The sequence below is a fragment of the Coturnix japonica genome, chromosome 6 (assembly GCF_001577835.2).
Source record: "Coturnix japonica isolate 7356 chromosome 6, Coturnix japonica 2.1, whole genome shotgun sequence".
Taxonomy (NCBI): Eukaryota; Metazoa; Chordata; class Aves; order Galliformes; family Phasianidae; genus Coturnix; species Coturnix japonica.
The window spans coordinates 4498643-4521191 of NC_029521.1; the positions used below are offsets into that span (position 1 = coordinate 4498643).

The 22549-nt window shown below is 40.3% G+C and overlaps 1 protein-coding gene across 9 annotated transcripts in view; it reads right to left on the reverse strand.

The window, feature by feature from the left end:
- PCDH15 (protocadherin related 15) overlaps window positions 1-22549 on the reverse strand; it is an 814794-nt gene that overhangs the window by 233842 nt on the left and 558403 nt on the right. For 5 of the 9 annotated variants that reach the window (XM_032445309.1, XM_032445312.1, XM_032445311.1 and 2 more), the window contains 2 exons: window positions 14160-14174; window positions 13427-13492 (listed from right to left, as the gene is read on the reverse strand). In XM_032445309.1, the coding sequence (XP_032301200.1) occupies window positions 13427-13492; window positions 14160-14174 (81 nt within the window). The remainder of the gene's footprint in view (window positions 1-13426; window positions 13493-14159; window positions 14175-22549) is intronic. The other 4 variants (XM_032445316.1, XM_032445314.1, XM_032445315.1 and 1 more) reach the window with 1 other exon arrangement.

A 22549-nucleotide genomic window follows, 5' to 3' on the forward strand; every position in this document is an offset into this window, starting at 1 on the left:
AGTCACACACTGTTCTATCTACCTTTCCTCAGACAAACAGACCATTATTCCACAAGCACACCGAAAACTTAACCAGGCTAACTGGATCAGTAAGAGGTTAAGAAAGTTAAATACAGGAGTGAATTGCTTTAATTACACCAATGCTAGTTTCACTCATACAACTGCCAGCCATAAAGAGCATCAACTGGTTATGAAGAACAGTGATTTTGCTGACTACAGTGTGCTATATAACCCTCTTCTGATTACCCACTAATTAGTAAGGATTCTTACAACTTAGCAGAATTCCTCAACAATATATTCTCTTTAACGTCTTAATTTTTGAAAGATTTATGTCTTTCAAAAACACAAATACTATCCCAACATTGGTTTATCCTAAGAGACTTGGGTCATACTATTTCCTTATTCTTTCCTCCTAATTGTACAGGAGAAAAGGGTCTCACTCTTTATGAAGATTTCTGTCCCAGCAGGTCAGAAACATAACAGCATATACAGAGCTTTTTTCCCTCAACTACTGCTGTTTAGTTGACTAACACTTTTCAGGCTGACAAGCTACAACCTTAAATTGCTATTTCCTCATGACAAAAACTGACAGGAACACCTCTTTGAAGGCAGTAGAAGAGTAGTTTGTTTCTTCAGATGTGCTGGCAGTATAGTTAGCCAGAGTCGTAGTCCTCCTGCGATGCACAACTGGAGCATTCTTGCAACGAAACTTAGCCCCATTCCTGGTGCACCTTTCTCTGCATTAGTCCAGATGTCAAAGTTCTCTTAGCTTAATGCTTCAAGTTGCCAACACTGGCATGATTTTTTTTTTTTAAATCGACTTAATGCTTTTGCTATTATGAACCATCTACTGATGCTTTCGATTCGTCTCCAATTGAATGCAATTTCCATCCTATTGGAGGTATGGTCCATCACAGTGCAACAGAACAAAGGGACTTGGCTAAAAAGCTTTCCCACTAGCAAATGCTTCTAGCTGGATTTTAGAACATACATCAGAAATAACTATATGCATCTTTGTTCAATTCATAGCATGTCCTTACTCTTTGTACAAGCAGCTTCACCTTTGCACACTGGCAACAAACTTCAGCATTCTTTTCCCAATGCACAAGAAAACATAAGCTGATTTGAATACTAATTTAAGCTGACAAAGCATAATAATATCACATTTCTCACAAAAATACTACACTGGAATCAGCAGCTATCCTCTGTTTTACACACACAAGGAGGCCGCCCTGTAAAATGTATGCATTACACAATGCAAACTTTGTACAGTCTAATACATGTGGTACTTGGACTGCAAACCATTTCTTGAACCCTAAAAGCACAGTCTATTTGACTGTACCACACTGTATTTCAATAATAACAGCAAAAAAAACCTAAAAAAATACCTAATACTCAGTATGCCCATTGGGTGAAATTCCTCTTGAGCAATAATTTTCTATCTGTCCATGCAATAAAAAAAAAAAATGAATTAGGAAACCCATTATTCAAACAGTAAAATAATGACGCATCAATGTGTTGCTGCTTCAGCTCTGTCAAACTGAATTAGCAGCTCACACATACAAAGGAAGATTGTTCCCCTTCCAGATCTCCTCAGGGTTGATTTATTTTCCACAGAACTGACACTACAGCAAAAAAAAAACCCTGAAAACCCTTAATCCAAGGGACTAAAGGCATAATCACTCCATCCCTTCTCTATTTAAATGCAGATCAAATATTCTATTTAAGGTTCCATTTAACCTTAGTACATGAACTTACCAAGTCTTCATACGTCTCCTGAAAGAGTGGTCAGACACTGGAATGGGCTGCCCAGGGAGGTGGTGGAGTCACCAACCCTGGAGGTGTTCAAGGAACATTTGGACGCTGGGTTGAGGGACATGGCTTAGTGAGAAACATTGATGATGGGTGGATGGTTGGACTGGGTGATCTTACAGATCTTTCCCAACCTTGGTGATTCTGAGAATGCTGTCATTGATCTCATACCCTGGCAATGAAACGAAGGTTTTTGATGCAGTCTGGATAAGTACTGTGAAAACAGCAAGCAGAACCTCCTAAAACTGTATGTTTGTATCATCTCTTTCCTCTCTGCCCTTGCACATTGACTCACTGAAGCTGAATAAAGCATACATGTTTTAAACTTACTGTAAAAAAAACATGTCCTGGTAATACACCTCCCATGCTGACATTTACTGGTGCTGAGGAACTGTTTGTAATCCTGTGCTCTAACTGCTATCAATTACCATAAAACAGTTAAAATTACCACCTACTGCTTTATAAATAATGCATCAGAGTTTTCAACAACAGGCAAGAAATATCCTTTCAAGATCTTTAATGCTTAAATATAAGAAGCAGCAGGGACCCAAACAAAGCTTGCTCCCCAGGTTGCAGCATGGTGCAAGGTGCTCTTTTTGTGCCTTTCATAGAGCTAGTCATTATTCCAAATGTGGCAGAGAAACCTATGGTTTATCACTGAATGATACTGATTAAAAGGGAATGAATGATTAGAATAGTTATAACTGGTATGGCGTGGTATCCCAATGGAAGAACAACAGTTTAGTCAAACCTAAAGCTAAGCAAGGATGGTTACTCTACCCAACAGCATCACTTGGAGATCAGGAGTTTCTCAGACCTAAGATGAAAAAAAAACAAATCACCAAACCATGCATAGGCTAAAGATTTCCTTCTTAAATGCGTGTATGGATCAGTCTGTAAGGGCCTTGCTTTTACAAGGGCAGCAGGAGAAATTAACTGCACAGTGCATTCTTATTGGATAAATGAAGGCAAGGATTAGCGACAAATGGCTTTAGGAGCTCCCTCTGGAGACATGAATGCTAACATCCTGTTGAGGGCATTGAGTTCTTGTTGAGAAATAGACTCTACCTTCTAAGTAGGGCAAGAAGAACTAACTGGCTGTTCCTTCACTGAAACATGCAAAAAATGTGTGCCAGCAAATGGACTTTTACTTACCTTACTAATTAAAAACAAGACATTGCAACTTGAGTTCCCAGAGAAAGAACTCAAGACTCCACTGACTCCCTGGGAGCACAGGACTGCACAGAAAAATCACATAATAAACAACAATTATTTGGCCTTTCTTCTTTCCCCTTCTTATATAGGCCATTTCTTACAATTAGATAAGACTGAATTAATAAAGCCTCATTCAGTTCTAACCTTCAAAGACAAATGTTTTAAATTTTGCCCCAAGCAAGTTGGCAAAAGAATTGGAGCCACATAAAATGCAGACACTGGTTGGACTACATGATTGCAGACATCTCTTCCAACCTTCATAACTCCATGATCGTATTAGAATCATAGAACGGCTTGGGTTGAAAGGGACCTCAAGGATCATCAGTCTCCAATCCCCTGCTGCAGGCAGGGTCGGCAACCTCCATACCTAATACTAGGCTGCCCATCCAGCCTGGCCTTGAACACCTCCAGGGACAGGGCATACAACACATCACAAGCTGTTCCACAACAGTGCTGGGAAAAGACAAGCTCTGATGTCAGACTTTACCCTCGCAGGCTGCTCAATAACACATCAGCAACATACTCTACAACTAGGAAAAAGATTAACATATTCTACTGGATCTTGAGAAATGAAATTGCATGAAACATCCAATTAAGTAAATACTGCAGTAAAATACAGCAGGGTGCAACACCAGAAAACAACCCCATTCTCCTGAATCGTTTGTCCGCATAGATAAAGCTTCACCTCTGATTGCTCACTGCTGTAAACCATGCCTGTCAACACCCACAGAAGCTGCCAGGCAATAGAGAAGAAATGCACACCAAGCATAACTGCCTGCCTTTAGTAAAAATATAACGACACACCAACTACCTGCTTCTTGAGATAAGCAAGTCCCAGCATTCAAAACTCAGTGCAAAGCATTTGGAATTAAGTAAAGCAGCATTATTAAAACCTGAGGCAGGTTCTCCAGTAGCACTTCTAAATCACAGCCACAGACAGAACTCTGTGCAGTCCCAAGTCTATACAACATCACACACCTAGAAAGAGGGTAAATCCCAGATGTACAACCTCTTCCAGAGAATATGATGCAACATGGCGCAGGTGAGCAGCCCCAGCTTGGCCATATTACAGCAAACTCAGCAACATGGGAATCTGAGAATACATCTCTTATTACCAAACAGGAATACTCTTAAGTTCTTGTCCACTCAAAGAAGGGGCTGCCATCTTCTGCAATACAGCCTCAGAACCAGAAGCAAGCAGGCAGGGTTGCAACAGTCCTACTGGAAGGATCCTGACAGCTGTTGAAGCCAGATCATTCTCTGCCATCGGGGCACTGGTTTCTCTTAAAACTTTGTATTAAAAGACCACAGAAGGCAAAATTCTGTCATTTACAATTGCACCATTTTAATACAGCTCTCTGCTATTCTAAATTGCAAAGCAGCGTGCAGATCATCATTGCACAGCTGGTGTAAACTAAAAGTTCTATTTCAACACATATTAGAAAACAGCAGATGCAGTTCTGTCTCACAGCAAGAAGAAGAAAGATGTATGGGCTCTGCCTATCAAAGTCCTGGATGGCCCTCAGGCAGATATCAGAAGAACAGCTTTGCTTGATCCTTCCCTTTCAAACACTAGCTTAGGTCCTCCAACACCACTATTCAGGTAGGAAGCAATGTCCAGGGACCACTCTCAGCTCCTTCCGAAATGCAGCCACTCCACTCCATACCCCCTTGTATTTCTCTGAGTTGTTGGGGTTGTTTTATTAATATTTGTTGTACTAGATTTAGATAGTTATCATTACCTGATGCCTTGGGGAAAGCTCTCTTAACTCCTTCGTCCAATTCCCATCTCTATTTACCTAGCTGCTTCATATTAAGCATCTTAATTAAAGAAAGAAAAACACGCAAACATCCTATTAATATTCCAATATAGCTTTACCTAAACTGAAAAGCTGAAGACCATCACATTGACTAAATATAAACTTAAAACTAGTAGAAGAGCTATAGAGATACTCCTCATACTGCACTCCTTCAAACACCTGTTCTCCTCCTCTGTCTGAACTACGCTCATCCCATCTCTTTTGACACTGTACTTTACTATCCAATTTCAAAACAAAACTAAATATTTTCAAGTTATATTTTTTTGCCTAGAGGCTGCTGACTCTATTAAAATTCACAACATAACATTCTGAATCTTGTATCAATACACTAAATGACCAAATATATTGAAAAAGATGCATATATGGGTGCAGATTCTTCACTGGTTTTCTTCACAGTTTTTCTGAGCAGCATTACAAGATTAGATAACACAATGAATAAAATGCAACCATAAACCGCTTTGGGTTAAGAGTTAAAAGACAGACAGAGTGTGCCTTCTTTCCCCATTAGTCACTCACTTGCATCTGCAAGGCTCCCAGTCCATCAGAATCATCTTTAATGGAACATTCCTCAACTACGCTTTAAGGGAGAACATAGCATTTATATTCAAAATGAGTTCAGAAGAACTGAACTCAATATTTTGGATTTTGGCCAATCTTCTTCCATCTACTTTTACTCACATCTCCAGAATTTCTAAGGGCAAAATTCCTAATACGATAAAATATGTAACTTTAAATGAGAAGTTCAGAGAGTCGTACAAATCAGAACAGAGTCTAAACCAATCCAAAACCCTACATAAAGTCAACTGCACCTCTTTATTTCCACCTAACGCATCAGGCTGGCAAACCAACCAACAACTGCTAAAATCCCTCAGGCCCCAAGCAAGCAACTCATCCCACAAAGAACAAACTTAGCTATCCTGAAGCCCAGAGTGGGGGCTGCATGGAAGATGCATCACAGAACTGCTGTCATCCTTAATGAGGATTACTTCTATGATACTTACTTGGCTATTATTTTTTTGATTCCAGCTGAACTCATAAGTGGAAGAACGTCACATTCCTATTTGTAATGGCTGGAGCGTTAAGATTCTTTCTTTTGTCTAGAGACACATAACTGGCAGCAAGTGTTCAGCATCCAAAGCTGCTCCACAGAGCACCAAAGAAAAGTTCTGCTGGGACATCCCTGGTCACTGACATACCAGAAGTTTGCCTAGATAAGATCCTAAGCTTTTCAAAGACATTCACATCAACTGCACCTTCATGTGTGCTGATATGAAAATCCATTTAATATTAACAGCTCAGAAACAATAATGCAGAAGACAAAGAAAAATATGAGCATTTTCTTTACATTTCTACTTAGAAGAGTATACTGCCATCAAGCAATGAGCATATTCACCACACATACATACATATATATCCATATATATTCATATTGTTCTCTTCCTAATGATCAAAATAGATTCTGGAGCATTATGTTCCTAACAATGCAAACAATCCATGTAGATTACAAACAAACTGTCTGACTCTATTTGCTAACAGGTCTGTATGCACAGACCAAGAAAGCTACGAAGACACTACTGGTGACCACCTAATCCAAGCTGAAGTTCCAAGCAGGGCCAACTTCAGAAAGCAGGAGTTAGCTTAATATCAGCTTCAGTAACTCATAGATTCTCCAAGCGTTTGATGAAGCAGCATGTCTAATAATAACCACTTCACCACAATTACCAATAAACAACAACAAATCTGATCCCAACAGCTGGTTCCCAAAAGCACCTGTAAAGGGCTCACATCCTATCTGGAAGCAATACTATTGGAAAAGTTTCTGAACCTCATATTCCATTTACTTATTTTGGTAGAAACTCTATTGAAAAAGAAAACAGTGAGCTTCAAAGAACCATGAGCTACATGACAACTGTACTCAACATGCTGCTTCACAGACACCTGAATACAGGTGTGCTTCCCTACATGTCTCCTGTTTTCACACCAACAGCATCTCTGTGCCAGAAGGCAAAACTCCAAAGAACAGAACAATGTGCAGCATTAGAGTAGATAAAGTCATCTAGGAGGGGGAAAAAAAAGAGAAAGGAAACAAACCTGAATGAAAGCATTAAGAGCAACAGCTCAGGAAAAAGGAAAGTAAAGCTCAGTAGGAGAAGAAAATATCAAGAAGAAACACTGGATTTCTTCTTTTGTTTTTATTTGGTGTTTTATTTTTTAAAGAAATAGCAAAAACAAAAAAACCCAAAAAAGCAAAAAACAAAAAAACAAAAAACAAGTAAAGTCAGGTGAGACTCACTAAACATTTCCTTAAGAACATAAAGGCAAATTTCGTATTTGACATTCTTATCACTCCAAAGCAATGAAATAAAACCATATAAAGTAGACAAAAAGAAAAGGGGGTGAGAGGGAGGAGGGGAGAAAAATACCACTTTGGGAGTTGTATCAGCATGATGTAAGGCAGAAAAGAAATAGTGAATGAATAGTCATCTCTTACCAACTGGACAGAGGTGAGATCCAGGCCAAGCTAGAAGTGAACTGCTCCCTGTGCTTAAGCAGAGCTAATTCTGGAAACACAAAGTGACTTTTGAAGACAGAAAGTGACTTTAGACAGATACGTGGAGCAACATGCAAGTTCCAAGTCTTAACCACCCCAAGTGTTTTGGACACGTCTTCAGCTTCAAGTTCTTACAGGGCTGGACCAGCAAGTGATCCCCATCTCAGACTGGGTCAATCCCCAGGCATTTCCAAATGCATAAAGATGAGGGTAGGGGAACTACGAGGGCTAACAGGATGAGTAATCACAAAAAGAAAAACAACAACCCCAGAGAAAAACTATCAAAAGCCAGAAACCTGCTGGAAAAGTTCAGCCTTCTTCTCAGATGCTGCTTTCCTCAGGGATGTCCTTTTCAAAACTATTAATTCCTTGTGAAGAAGATAATTTATCACTGAATTGCTCTTTTAAACTTCACCTTGTTATGACAGTGACAAAATAATAGGCCCAACACAAATGCTCAGCAGTGCCTCTCAGAAGCAACGTTTGCCAGATTTTTCATTGGTCTCATAAACCATCCAGAAAAATAAAACTTAATGCCTGGCGGCAGTCACGTATAATTATTCTTCTGAAAAGAACTAATACGCAGTTTGGCTGATTTAGGACTTGGCATAAAATAATTAAGCTAGAGCAAGAATTTATGCCCAACAAGCCTCACGCTCTGTACAAGTTGAGTCCAATTTTTATTCTGAAGGCATTCAGTACCGCAGCCACAGCACCTCCTACGCACACCCCAAGCAATAATAAAACACCTGCTTGGTACACAAGAGCTCTACCCTAAGGGGCGGCGAATCAAGCTGAGTCTTAAAACAACACAGGCTCCTGATGAACAGCAGCAATGTAATTTGGAACTCCCAGTTAATAAAGGCTTTAGTCACTCTGCAGGTACTGACACCAAGACATTTCCTGTCCCTTGAGACCAAACTACTGAGCACTGTTCCCCTGACCGCAGCTTCAGAAGAAAGGATGGGTATATCAAAGGGAAACTATTGGTAGGAACATATTAATAAAACACAGGCAGGTATGCAAAAGGTTGAGACTTGGTCATTTATTTTAATCAAGTTGCACCCTTCTAAAACCATTAGGTCAGATGGATAAAATGAAAAATACCCCCTAAGTAATGATGAAAAACGGCAAAGGAATATAAGAAGAATAAAAAATATCAGAGCTGTGTAAGATAGTAATTGGCTTGATTAATGCGACTGTGGAAACCTAAAAGGATATAGGAGTTTTCACATGAGACTACATAAAATAGAACAACATACAATTTATGCTAGAGCCAGTCGAAGCTTTGAAATCCATTATTTGCTGAATTATTACACTCTTACAAGCACTCTTCAGTTCAACATAAGCAGTAACTTCAGTGTCACTCTTATTAGTGTTTCGAAGTTCAGAGAAAGCTAAACTGCTGTTTTCAGAGCAACCTGTTGCTTAAACACATATTCCATTTCAAACCAAGTGGGGAATACTTTTGGGATAGGAGAGAAGAGGATGCCCATTTAGGATCTCATCACACTACTCAGCATATCAACAGGTGTCTAACTAAGCTTTGAAAAGTACTAAAGTGGCTCAGACCTTTGACCATTATCTAAACCAAGTAGGCTTAAAAAACTTATGTCCCTAATCTCTCAAGAAAGCTTATTAGATACCCATCCACAAAAGCAGGTTCCGCTAAATGACATTTCCTCTCCATACCCATGTATTCTGGATGCATCCATGTTATCCTCAAACAGAGATCCCCAAGCTAAGATAAATCCCAATGTGCTGTAAATCCACCTGCCTGCTCGCTAGATAGTCAAGCACAGCAGGTTTTTCTGCAGGCTTCCAGCAGCAGCTTACTGGTCTGAACCAGCAGCTCCATGCTGCAGATGCTATTTCCTTGTGTCAGGCTCCAAATTAATTCAGGTAGAAAATCACAAAAAGTAGATGACCTTAAAGGTCCCTTCCAACCCAAACAATTCTAGGTGTGCTGCAAGGAGGTTTTCTTACGGATGAACCTGCCAAACGTAAATCATGTTTCCACACAAAGAAAGCTTTCAGAACAAGAGAACCTGGCAAAAAATTAGATTAGTCATGGGCACCAGTAAAAGCAGTTGTGCTTGGTGAAAATAAAGTAAATAAATAAACACATCATCCAACTCGTCAAGCTGATCTAGTCATGCTACTTTCACCTTTTTAAGCAGGCTTAAAATACATTAAATACTCCTATCGTTGCACAGCTTTTTTGGAAGGGAAGGGATGCTGCTAATAAAATCACATTCAGTGTTTCAAAAATCACGTGAAAGAAATCAATTGTTGAAATACACAGTTCTTCATTTACAAAGGTAAACTGACAAACTAAGAATACGAACGAATTAAGTATCACAATTTAGTATGAATAATTTATTCTGACTACTCAAGTTGTCGAAGAGGAGCAGTTCAGAAACTTTAAATCATTTTGATGAGAATTTCCACTAAAAAAATATAGTAACTCTAATGCATTTTATAAAGGCCTCATCGTTATACAGCATAACCATTATTCAAAATAACTTATACCTGCTACAGCATGGAGTTAAATTCCAAATCTTGATCATTTTATATGTCAAGGCTGGGAGAGACCTGTGGATCTTGCCTGATCTGCTCATTACTTATACAGTTGCTCAATACTTAGTGAGCAAAGCTCAGCAGCTCCCAGCTGTATTAATGCGCTAGGATGGCATCAAGTCACAAACACAAGAGAGATTTACACTGGTAGAATGTGAGCAGAAAAGTGACACCCATGTATATGCCCAGACAACAAAATGCTGAACAAAATGACTGTCGAGTCCAAAGAACCTACAGAGGTAAATGGAAAGTAAAAGACAAAGGCAAAACTGGGGGGGTGGGGGAAACCTGATCTCTGAAGACAATTTAAGGCTAATTCATCTCCCCAGAAGAGCATCAACACCACGTTAGGATATACTCCAGACAGCTGACAGCACAAAAAACATTTTACTAATTCCAACCTTCCAACTGTATTTCCTACCCCTAGGAATTAGTTGATCAGTTTCTACAAGACGTTTCTTCTCAGGTCTCACCCCAAATCATGTCCTGCTTTCTGACACTGTTTTTTCTTACAGTGTACCATTAAAAAAAAAACTGAAAAAACAGAATTGTTGATATATTTAACACACACTTCTTAAATACTGGCGATTGTTAATGATGGCGCAATGATAATTCATGAAATTACACAAAATGCTCCATATCTAATCTTGTCATAAACATTTATTAGATGAGTATAAGAAAATCTTAAAACTTCTAGTTCTTGCACTTGCTTTTGTGTGTTTCATTCTAAGTCTTTTGCCCAGTAACTGCTATGCTCATTTAGGATATTTAACCTTCCTTGAAAAAAGAAATTCGTTAAGCCCCACTAATACTACTAATGCTGCTAGTAATTTGATTCTTTGGACAGTTGATTAAGAACAAATAAGCCTTAGTCTTAATTAGATGCATCTCTGAAAACAGAAGGTGATTTCCGTATTTGGCAATCAATTACACAAGCCATGAGAGAAAAACGTGTTTCTTTAAAGGACACTGTTAAACCATACAACATCTGCTGATTTTCCTCCATTACGAAGAACTTGGAGGTTAGAGCATTAAAAAAAATCATTAACTCTAACGGAAAGCTTTGTCAGAACAACTAAGAGAGCCAGCCATAACTGGCTATCTTTTACCATTACAGCCCGCTGAATGCTTCCCACAGCAAATACAAGGTGCACAACAACAGTCAGCAAGTCCACTTTTCTGTAGCTTTTGCTGCAGTTTTCCTGATTTGCACTGCTCCCCAAGGATTTCTATGACCAACACTCCTAAATGGCAAGGGAACACCCAGAACAATCCAGACCCGGAGACAGTATTTGCCAATGCTGTGCACACCAAGCAGCAGGCTGTCTTCTTTGGGTAGACTGTCCATCAGATCCTAACTTTCCAGGTGCAGCCTAGACTGGACCTGAACCAGCACATACACCTGCTGTTCATCCAGACTTAGCAAGGCTCCAACAAGCAAAGCCTGTGCTCCACAATCAGCCTAGAGGTGCTAAGTCAAAATCATGGTCAAACCACACAGCACCTGAGTACATTTGTTAAGAAACGCTATTCTCAATGCACATGTATTAAACCACAGCAACTTTCTAACAAGAAGCCAGTGAGGCTCACCGCGCTTACCTGTGTAGATACAAATGCAAATAGCACCAAAGAGATTTGAGGAGACTCTTCAAAGTCTACATGATTCAATAATGACTGAACTCTGTATGCTGAGAAGAAACACTCAGTGCAGCGAAGCTAAAGATAGACTCTGTTAAAATAGCATCGCTAATAGCAGTATGTTATATTTTTGCAACCCTAACACATAGCTAGATGTGGCACTTAAGTATAACGCAAAGCACGTGAACACTACCAAGAATGGAGAAAAAACAGACTGGTGAGATTCCTTGTAGAAAACATGGAAGACAACCTGGCTCCATCAGTTACTCAGTCATACGCTTATCACAACAGTCTCGAACTCTCTCATAACACAAGTGTGCATCTCAGCAATTCTGTTGCAGTACCCACTGCTTAGTGTGGCTCCACACAAAGCATTTCTACTGAACCAGAAGACCTCTGGAAGGTTGAACAGTGTCAGGACAGTAGATGCTTCTGGCTGCACTACATCCTTTCCAGTGCCTATTTTACTTAAAATACCTACCAGCATATTGAGTCATTTTTCCCATAGATCTTCAAGTCAATGAGTAGTAGCCCTGATCCAACTGCTGAGCCACTGCTCTGGATTCAACCTTCATTACCTTCAGCAACATGCAGCAGTGGGGAGGATGCAACCTACCACTTCAAAAAAAAGACAGCTGAGCATCTGAGGACATTTCATTCCTAGAGCTGGCTTCCCAGGAGATCCATTAATTTAATACATATTGTGGCTTACAGATGAGGTGTGTCGTTTCCATTACCTACAACACCGATCCAGGTTTCTGCTTCCCATTTGACTTATTTAATGCGGAATTAATGGTTCATAGGAATCCACAGTGAGATAGATAGACTAAATCTTTCCAAATGCATGAAAAGCTTTGAGGAAAAAAACACACCTCTTCCCACCATTCAACAGCCTTTCTTGTAGGGAAAAAAATTTCAGTATTTAATAAACATTGACTTGAATACCAAAAAACTAAGAAACGACATCCAGCTACCAATCAGAGGCATGCAAAATTCTTACTGCTCCTTATTTTTGTTTATACTGCAGATGACCATAATCAACTTTTTTTTTTTTAACCTTATTTCTTTTGCACTATTCTTCACACAACATTCTTCAGATATGAAACTCAGCTGCTGTTAGTACATGAGAAAACGAGCTATGCAAGTACCAGTACCACCTATGTGGAAATGAAGGGCATTTGCCACTCAAGAGCACACGACACCTTCCCAGAAAAGTGACACAGACGTAAGCATCAAATCCCAGAACTAAGCACTCGTGCCACAGAGGTATCCATAACTAATGCTTATACCAAAGAACAGCAACAAACAAGGAACCTTCTGAAAGCTGCATGGGAAACTCAAAAAACAACATTAAAACTCCAAGCAAACTTCCGAGAAAGAAGGTTTCAAGTCTTAACAATCTAAACAAATGCAAGATCAAACAGATCTTTGTCCCAAGAATAATTACTTAGTGGGTAAAAATAAGCATATAAAGGAGCAAACAGGTAGTTAACTCACTCATGTATTATGAGTAACTGTGGTCAAAGTACTTATTAAAAGAAACAACACTCTCACAAGAGCAACCCAGGGTGAAAGACCCAAGTCATTAAGAGGTGAAATTATGAGAGCTGCTGCTTCTTACTGACAACATTGGATCCCTTTGCCCTCCCCACCACCACGACTCACCGACAGAGGTTTTCACAGACCAGCTCTCAGAGCAGTGATAGGGTTACTAGCTGCCAAGCCAGACAACAGGCAGCTCATTCCCTGCAGGAGCCTCCAAGCCCCAACCAGAGGCCACAGCTGTGTCATGAGAACAAAGGGCACTCACCGTTCCGACTCTCTTCGTCAATGGGAACTATTGTGGCTGGAGGACCTGTTCTGGCCAACTTGCAATCTATAAAGATAAAAAGAGAAGTTACTTCTGATTCCAGAGAAAGGACCTTGGTTGTTTTATTTGTCTGTTTTGTGATGTTGCATATTCAGCATACTGAAGAGAAACAATAGTTTGCAGCTCATTTGCACTCAGAGGATCAATATATGAGCTCTTCATTTAGCTTTTCCTCAACTAAACTCTGTAAAGCAAAGGAGATTTCCACGACCGAGAATTTAAGATCTCAGATGCTGATCCATTTTTTAAACTAACAGTTAAAGAGCATGAACTAAACATGGCTTGCAATGTCCGCTTAGGTGAGCTTTCCTTCCCATGTCACAACTACACGCACCAAATTGTCACCACGTACCACCATACTACAGCATTGATGGCTACACTACAAACATTTCTGTGTGTTGCAGGGACCACAGTGAAGCAGAGTCCTTCAGGACAGTATAATACGATGGCAATTTATCCCAAAGAAAAAAAAAAAACAAAACACAAGGGAATGGTTAAAAGTTACAAATCATAATTAAAGCTACACAACAGAAACAAATAATCTGAATTTAACTGCAACAAAAGGATTTAGTAAAAGGGAGTGAAAAGTGTTTCGATTATGTTCAAAGGAAAACAAAGATTAAATAAAGACAGACAAGCAATGTTCAGGAAGTTTCATTTTGCCATCTCTTACCCTCATATTGCCAGTCTGGAGTCAAAAGTTTAGAGGCATCAATGGAAGCAGAGCAGAATAACGAAAGAAAAGAAGTAAGATTTTGTTGCTGTACAGAAATGATAGCTTCAAAGACAAAAGCAGTACATGCAGAGCTAGCAAACGCATAGATGTAGTCCTAAAATATATAAAAGCAGGTATACTACTCATAATGAACATTTTGTGAACAATTTTGTTTCCTGTATTAAACAGAAGAAAAATATTACCTCTCCAAACAACACAGAAGGAAAATCAAAAGTTAATTAAGAAGTACTTTTCACTTTTCAAGAGCCTCTCAGTGCCAATAGAACAGCACGATATGTGGAAAGATTTCTCCTTCCCCTTTCAACACAGAACAGCATACAGAGCTTGCGTGCAGATGCCAGGCAGATGGCAGTGGATATTACATATACAGGTTAGATGTTAGGATGTTTCTTCTCTGAAAGAGTGGTCAGGCGCAGGACCAGGCTGTGCTGGGAGGTGGTGGAGTCGCCATCACTGAAGGTGTTCAAGAAACATGTAGATGTTGTACTGAGGGACGTAGGTTAGTGGGAAATATTGTTGGCAGGTAGATGGTTAGACTGGATGATCTTGGACGTCTTACCCCACCTCGGTGATTCTAGGATTCTATGCCAACAGCTGGATTTGACCCAAAGGGACACAGTTACTGTATGGCTTCTACCCAAGTGCTGGAGCATCACTGCATCTTTTGAGAGGTCTAAACACTTGAGGCAAAATTCCAGTACAAAATCATCTGTCAACTAAAAGCAACAGCAAAGAGAGAGAAAACAATTTCCCAACCTACAGCACAAATGACACACACACTGACTTCAATAGAAGTGCAGCAGCTAATTAATTCCATGCTGTAATTGCTCCAGCACGGACCACACCTGCAAAGGAAGATGAAAGCAGTGAAGCATTTATCTGGATGTGTGCTCAGGTGAGGCCTCCAAAGGGCATCTCCATGGCACTATCATTCCCTCCAGGGACAGCTTTGCTGGTGAGTGCAGCTGAACAGTATGGGTACCTGATCTGACAGCATGACTCTTGGAGGTTGCTTGTATTTATGAATATCTCAAATGCCATCTGAACTGTCACTAATGATATCACAGTCACCACATCATTTAACTACTTCTTTTTAAAAGCTGCATGGGCAAACCTTGAAGATAAAAGGCAGTAAGCTGGTGTGGGCACACACGTACTCCCATTCATTTAGCAGTAGTTTCATGTACCTGCTTCATCTGCCATCCTAAGAAGTCCATGCTAATTTGTTTGGTGAGCAAATCCACAGCTCTTCTTCATATTCTCACACACTCTAGTTGGATACATAAACACTGCCATACCTTTTGCTTACAGTACATTTTGTTATTACTTTTAAGCATTAACAGAGTAAACAGACCACTTGAAAAACTACACCTTCCATTCCATTGCTGTTTTTGCTAGGAGCAATCTCTGGAAAGATAAGTAGTATTTGCTTATCTACCCAAAACACTGATTTTTTTCTCCATGCTCTTATTCTATTCACTGGATGCTATAAAAGTAAAGCAAGCTGATAACTAATACAGCCCTAACCTTTTCCACAGACATTTCTTAAAACGTTCAAGAAGTTCACAAGCTGGCTAACTGAACTACCCTGCAACATGCTCACCAATATAGGTTAGGATTCTTATTGCAGAGAGCTTCGTGAAGCAAATCATCTGAATTACAAATATATCACACTAGAGAAGCCTTCGCATAGGACTGGCTTCCCACCATACATATCAGACCTCAGAGAGAAGGCACAGCACACCTGTATGTTTAGTCATTTGCAAAGGATTTAAAACAAGTGTGGGTAGATAAAGTGATTATTTGGTTTTTTTGAGACATAGATTGTAATGAAAAGATTAGAGAAACAGCAAAACCTGATTCTACAGCTACAGCAGAAGAAGCCTAACAGGACATATATGTATATATAACCACAGATCATCTTCATGGTGCCAACCGAAAAGAGCCACTTGCAGTTTTGTTGTGCAAATTACCATTTCATATGATTTTAGCTACTCCAGCAGTAACCAAGTACCAGATAGAAATAGGTTTTAGTATGTCTGCAATCTCTCCATCCCCTTCTGAAAGGCAGAGCTTGATAATGCCTCAGCCTTCTCTAGTTTCATGCTCACCAGCGCCCACTGAATATGGAAGCTTAAAACTGTGGGGTTATACAAATTTCCAAGTCCAAGGGAGATAATTAATATTAAAACCTTTCGAGTTGAGTCAGATGTTGTAAATACCAGGAAGACGTTGTGGCAAACACTGGGTATGTGAAAAACATCCAAGGGAAAGAAGCGCAAGGAAAGGTTACTCCCACCGTCAGCTGGATGGAGAGACCATCCAATAAAGACAACAGAGGCTTGAATGACTTAGCCTAGGGAAAAGTAACCTTTCTAGAAACACACATGGGTAAATATAGAGAGGGAACACCAAATAATTAAACAAAAGAGCGATACCTGCGCATGCACACACACGAAAAAACAAAGCACCCTACTGCAAAGAAGAAATGGCAGCCCACAAATTAAAAACAGGATTTCCAGCCTGAACCACTTTTTCTTTCCAACTGGAAAACAGATCCTAGAAGACCCTTTCCACAGGGAAAGCAGAAAAACCCAAGTTCTTCAATTTCAAGAACTACCCTAATTTGCTTATGAGATTACACAGAAATGGTTCTTAGCATTATTACATAACAGAGAGGCTCATCATCACATCACGCTTAATTAAACTCACTGGAAGAAAGGCTATGGTATTAACGAGCTTCCCTAGCTACAGCTGCCATAATATAATCCTATTTTACATTTGAGCAGCAGCACTGGTAAATGTACTTGTGATGCAGCAAGGACCCCCCCAGTACAAGCACCGCCCAGAAAAGGCAGCAGCCATCAGGCAAACAAAGCAACAGGCCACAAAGGATTTCCTAAGAGCATGCATTTTGTTCCCATCATTAACTTCAGTTTCCTCTAGCTAGTGCTTTCACTTCACAATTACTCGATCAAAGCCAAGGCAGACAAAGTGCCTGTCTCCTTGTGAGTCAAGTGAAAACCTATTTAATAAACTCTTCATGGAACAGTTACATGGCTGAGATCCACTTGCGTTCTGACAGCTAATTTTCATTATTTTAATTTCTAATTATTTTTAATGAGATCGCTCAGAAGAAACCCTCAATCATTGCCTTAGGGAAGATGCTCAGCCAAGGTCACACGGTGTGAGCTGACAACCTGAGTAATCCTGTATTTTGGCACTGCCTCATCATCACCTCGTTCTTCCCATCCCCACCCTCTCCCTCGGTGCCTCCTCCCATCCACCATCTGCAGTACTTGGAGCATTTCTCTCCCTGCCAACCACTTCACAGCCAAAGAAAGCCATCAAGGCATGGGGCTTTGCCGTGGATGAGATGCCTTCTCATCCCTGCTACCACACACTGCCCCTCTCTGCCATATCTATGGCACTTCACAGATCTCTAAAATCAAGCTAAAAACAACACTTGAATTAGTTGGGAGGAGCGTCTGCAGTTGACTGTTGTGATCATTAAATGCAAGGCACGCAATCACATTAGCTGCTTAGAAGTTCAATAAAGAAAATGGCTTGCCCCTTACGGCCATACAATTTTAAGTATGGCTGTAAACCAAATCTGGTCTCCCACATCATTTACAAGAAGTAAACTGAAGCATTAGTCATGGACATCAACTCCACGTGGAAAACGCTTCGCAAGGTGATGTGTATCACACAGCAGCTTTCCTACAAAGCTACACACTTCAAGAATAGAAACGAGGCCCAGGCATAAACACGGGCTGGGCAACGTGTGGATCGAGAGCAGCCCTGTGAAGGACTTCAGGGTCCTGATGGATGAAAAGCCAGATGTGAGCCAGCAGCATGCTCCTGCAGCCCAGGAGGCCAACAGAACTCTGGGGCTGCACCAACAGAGGGTTGGTGGCAGCAGGGAGGAGGAGATTTGTGCCCCTCTGCTCTGCCCACGTGAGGCCCATCCAGAGCACTGGATGGTCTCTGTAAGCACCTCAACTTATAGAAGACTCATCCTAATAAAGAGCTACACAGAGCCACACATATAAGCTATCCACGTAACTAAGCAACTCAGATTGAGGGGAAAATGTCCAGGCTTGTTTCCTGTGTTGCTGAATTCAAAACTACAGCTGTGCCATTTAGGATAAGCTTGGCATAACCTTTACATTAGCAGGCTTGTGAAGCAATTACTCTGCATTAAAAATAGCATAAGAGGGGCTTTCACAGACTATTTTGAGTTCTTCCTGAAAGACATCTCTAATTGTTGGAACTGGAAAGGAACAACAGCAAACTTGAGTTCAATTCCAGCACGTTTGGGACCCTTCTTAGAGCTACACTGAGTTTCTGTGTTTTGATTCAGACTGAAAATTAACAGTTCAGTTAAGCACTGCTGTACAATTCATTGCTTGGGTCCAACAACTCCACTCCAGGTTAATCCAGCTGCTTACATGTGATTGCATCTCCTTCAGGTTTGGCTTCTAACAGAAGAAAAGGCAATGCTGATAGATAATATAGCACAAAAATGACAAAAAACAAGTAAGAATGCTGCTTTAAGTCCCATTCGCATAGCCTCAGACAGCATCCAGAACACGCAGCCCAAACAGCTGACTTTCTCTGATGTTTTATTTCTCCATTCTTCAAACATCTTCATAGAGATATAATATCTATAAAGCGTCTGCTGCGTGGAAATTGCCCTGCAAGTGCTATGTATTGCTATTTTATTTTTACTGCTATAGAAAAATGCAGTGCCATCTATCTTTGGAGCAATATGCCTTTAGACTGCAACAACTTGCATTTTACAAGCAGTTTTGGAGTTGACAGAGCCTTTTAGAAGTCACACTTCTGCCCCAAAACACTGTAAAACACAAGAAAAGACGATACCATGCCAAGAAATGCCTCCAAGTACTGTTAACCAGAAGTGATTTTTAAGACCACGCAAATGCGCTGAATGACTCTTCAGAACAGCCGTAATATCTTCAAATGAGATAAAATTTTAGAAGCCAACTACGGCTGCTTTTAACCACAGGTATGCAACTGGCACTAAAGATTCACACAGTTCTCAATATTCCTGAAATTCCTTTTTTTCCTTATTAATTGTCCACTGCAATCCTGTCTACCTAAATGGTCTATGCTGTGACCTGGAGGCTTTTTAAGCATATTTTCAAGCAGGGGTGTAGCAGCAGAATGAAAAGAAACAACACGTGTTTAACTGTTTACCTACAATCAACCTCCTGGGACTTCAGGAAGTTCCCTTACTTTGTGATGGCAATGCTGACATCTGTCTGACAGCCACAGCCATCCGCACCTTCCTCATCTGTGAGAACTGCCAAGCAATGAGACCTGACAGAAAACATCCTTTGAAGCGTCTGCTTAATAAATGATGGTCCGATGAGTTCGGTCATTTAAGTCTCAGCTGCACTCAGCCCAACACAGAGCCAGCCTGAGTCCAAATAGCCGGAACCTTAGATAATTATAAAAGCAAGGACTTGACCGTTAAATAGCTATGAAATATTGTTTTTCCTCTTTCTTGATCCAAGTTCTGGTACCTATTTTGTTGAACAAGAAGTGACAAAACCTTAATTTTATAACTCGTGTTCCTCCCACCTACAGTGGTAACCATACTTTCTCAAGAACATACATCTACAGCAACACCCGCCCCTTTTGCTAGGACCTCCTCATGCTTTTGTATTAATTAAAAAAAAAAAGAAAAAAAAAAGCTTTGTCTTAGAAATTATTATTTTAATATTTTAGACTTTTAGACTTCTCCCCTGTAACACAATAGCAATGAAAGAAGTATGGGATGAGACTTGGGGCTTGTGCAACTCCCCACCCTACAGCAGATGGTGATCTCCAGCACCCACTGGGAGAGGATCCCCAGAACGTGCCAAGCACCCCCAAAACATGGCAGTGCAGCAAAGTAGCCAAAGGCACAAGGTCTCACAGCTCAGAGCACCAGAAGATTTCCTCCCAAAACTTATACACTTCATGTAGTAAGATTTCTTGTTTTTTAATAATACCAGTGAAAATAAAGACAAAGCACAGTATATCAGCTGTCAGAAATGTTTATCATCAAAGAACAGCTAACACGCAAGAAGGCAGAGTCAATATATTTCCGTTGTATTGGAGAAGCCATTTTATATCACTTGCTATAAGACTCTGAGCCCTCAAAATATTTCCCTTTGAATTTGTACCTACTTAGAGAATATTTTTAAAAGAAATATCTTACAGAACAAAGCAATTACCTTCAAAACCTCCACCTTCCACTACCTCAGTCAAGAGACTGAAAAAAGTACCTTTTGCTGAAACTATGGTTTTTTTCCTATGATGCCAAAGATCACCATAGAGATAGCATAACAACAGTTAACAAATCATTTGCTTCAAGTGTTAATGACCACTTAAAATGCAATGGAGAAATTCAACTTGATGCTGCAAAGACTTAAAAACAGAGGGGAAAACACGCTCAACAAAATGATGACGTTCCACGGCAGAAATTCAGACTGATCTGATACGATATTCTTGCAGTGGTTAATGGCGTACTCACAAGGACTTGCAGAAGAAAACAGTTGGACACCGCTGTGCATTTCATTACCAAGTATGAATTTTTATGCTAACTTAAAAAAGGCTTCCCTGATAGAAGGTAAGAATCTGGATTACTCTAAGTCTACAATTAAGAAAACAACTCTTCATCTGAAGCCATTCACTCTGTTTATCCTTCCTTAGCAATGTGACATTCACTACTTGAAACAGACTCAGAGATTCTATGGAACCGGGTAGGGACCATGCAGTGCCTATCAGCATCAGGCTTCATTGGTGCTTTGCCTGCTGAGCAATTCAAAGACACTAAAAATAGAGCAGCCTTCTTCTCTGAGCACCCAGAACATTAAGAACCAAGCAGAGGCTCTCATCACCTGTTAATCACTACCTCTTTAACAGAATAGAAGGCCCAGGACATGAAAATGAAGCAAAACTGCAAAGCCCCTGAGCTGTGAAATCACTAGCCTGCGCTGTTATACCCATTGGTGTCATTAACTAAAGAGATAAAACTGTAGATACCAGGAGCAATTGCCTTGAGCAGCATCCCAGAGGCAATCTTGCATGTCTTCCTGATTAGGTTCATTCAATTATGTCTTCTTAATTGCTCATGTGCTCAAGCTCATTAAAGAAAAAATAATATTGCTTTCCTGCAGGTTGTACACTCGAGATTCAAAAAATGGAAGCTATGGGTACGCCTTTGAGATACTGCACAAAGGAAGGAAAGCAGCTACAGCCCATCAGGAGAGAGGCAGGCTATCTCCTGTGGTGGCGGGATTCTCAGTCTCACTGCAATCCCAGTGCCAGTATTGCCCCTTTTCTTCTAAATCCCCAGTCAACTGTCACCTGAAAATCATTCAGCCTCCTCCCTCAAGAGAAACAAAACTTTGGTAGTTTAAACAAAACAGTTTAATTTAACAGTACCATGAAGCAGATCCTGAGACGGGCCTTGACACTGCCAACCTATAAATAAGGCAACCCAGAAAGAGGCTTGGCTCATCCAGAAATGACTGCTTGGCTCTTCAGAGCAAAAACCCTTTAATATGCCACTCTGTACATATAGAAGCAGTCCTACTTTCGCAGAATATACCATATTGTCATCCTGACATGCAAAACACAGCCACTTCGCAACAGGAAACATAAAAATAACTACCAGTGCTTACCCTGTCTTGGCCAAATGAAAACCACTTCTTCCCAGAGCATATCACTATCCGTAATAGAAACTGCAGGAGCATAATTTAATTGAAAATGCAACAGATTTTCCAAGGAAAAGCATTATTTGTGCACCTCAGGTAAGAAACAGAGTGTGACATTTTAGAGAATAAAATATAAACAAAATCTGTCCTCTACGAGAAAACTGAAGGCCATACAACAGCTCACCCTGTGATTAATGTCTGCTGCTGAACAAAATCTAAGGCAGTAAAAACTTGCTACGATTGCATCTGTTACCAATATCAGCTTGTTCAGGTACAAATGACATGCAAACACATCATTTTCTCTCAAAAACACTCAAGAAAACAGCAAAAGGTCACAGGAACAGATGGCTGACAAGATTTACCTGCAAACAAAAATGTAACTTGAAAACCCTCTCCTCTCACACACAAAACAAACCGCAACCAATGGATTTGGTGAGGCCAGGCCGCAACACACCTTTGCAGTACTTCCAAGAAAAGTTAGTTTTATCCCCACACAGAAACCCCAGGGCTGTTTCCAAACAAGAAAAAAAGAAGACTCAAGTAAGACTTGAAATGCTTTAAAGAAGCAAAGCATCATAAATAACCCTTCAGGTTTCC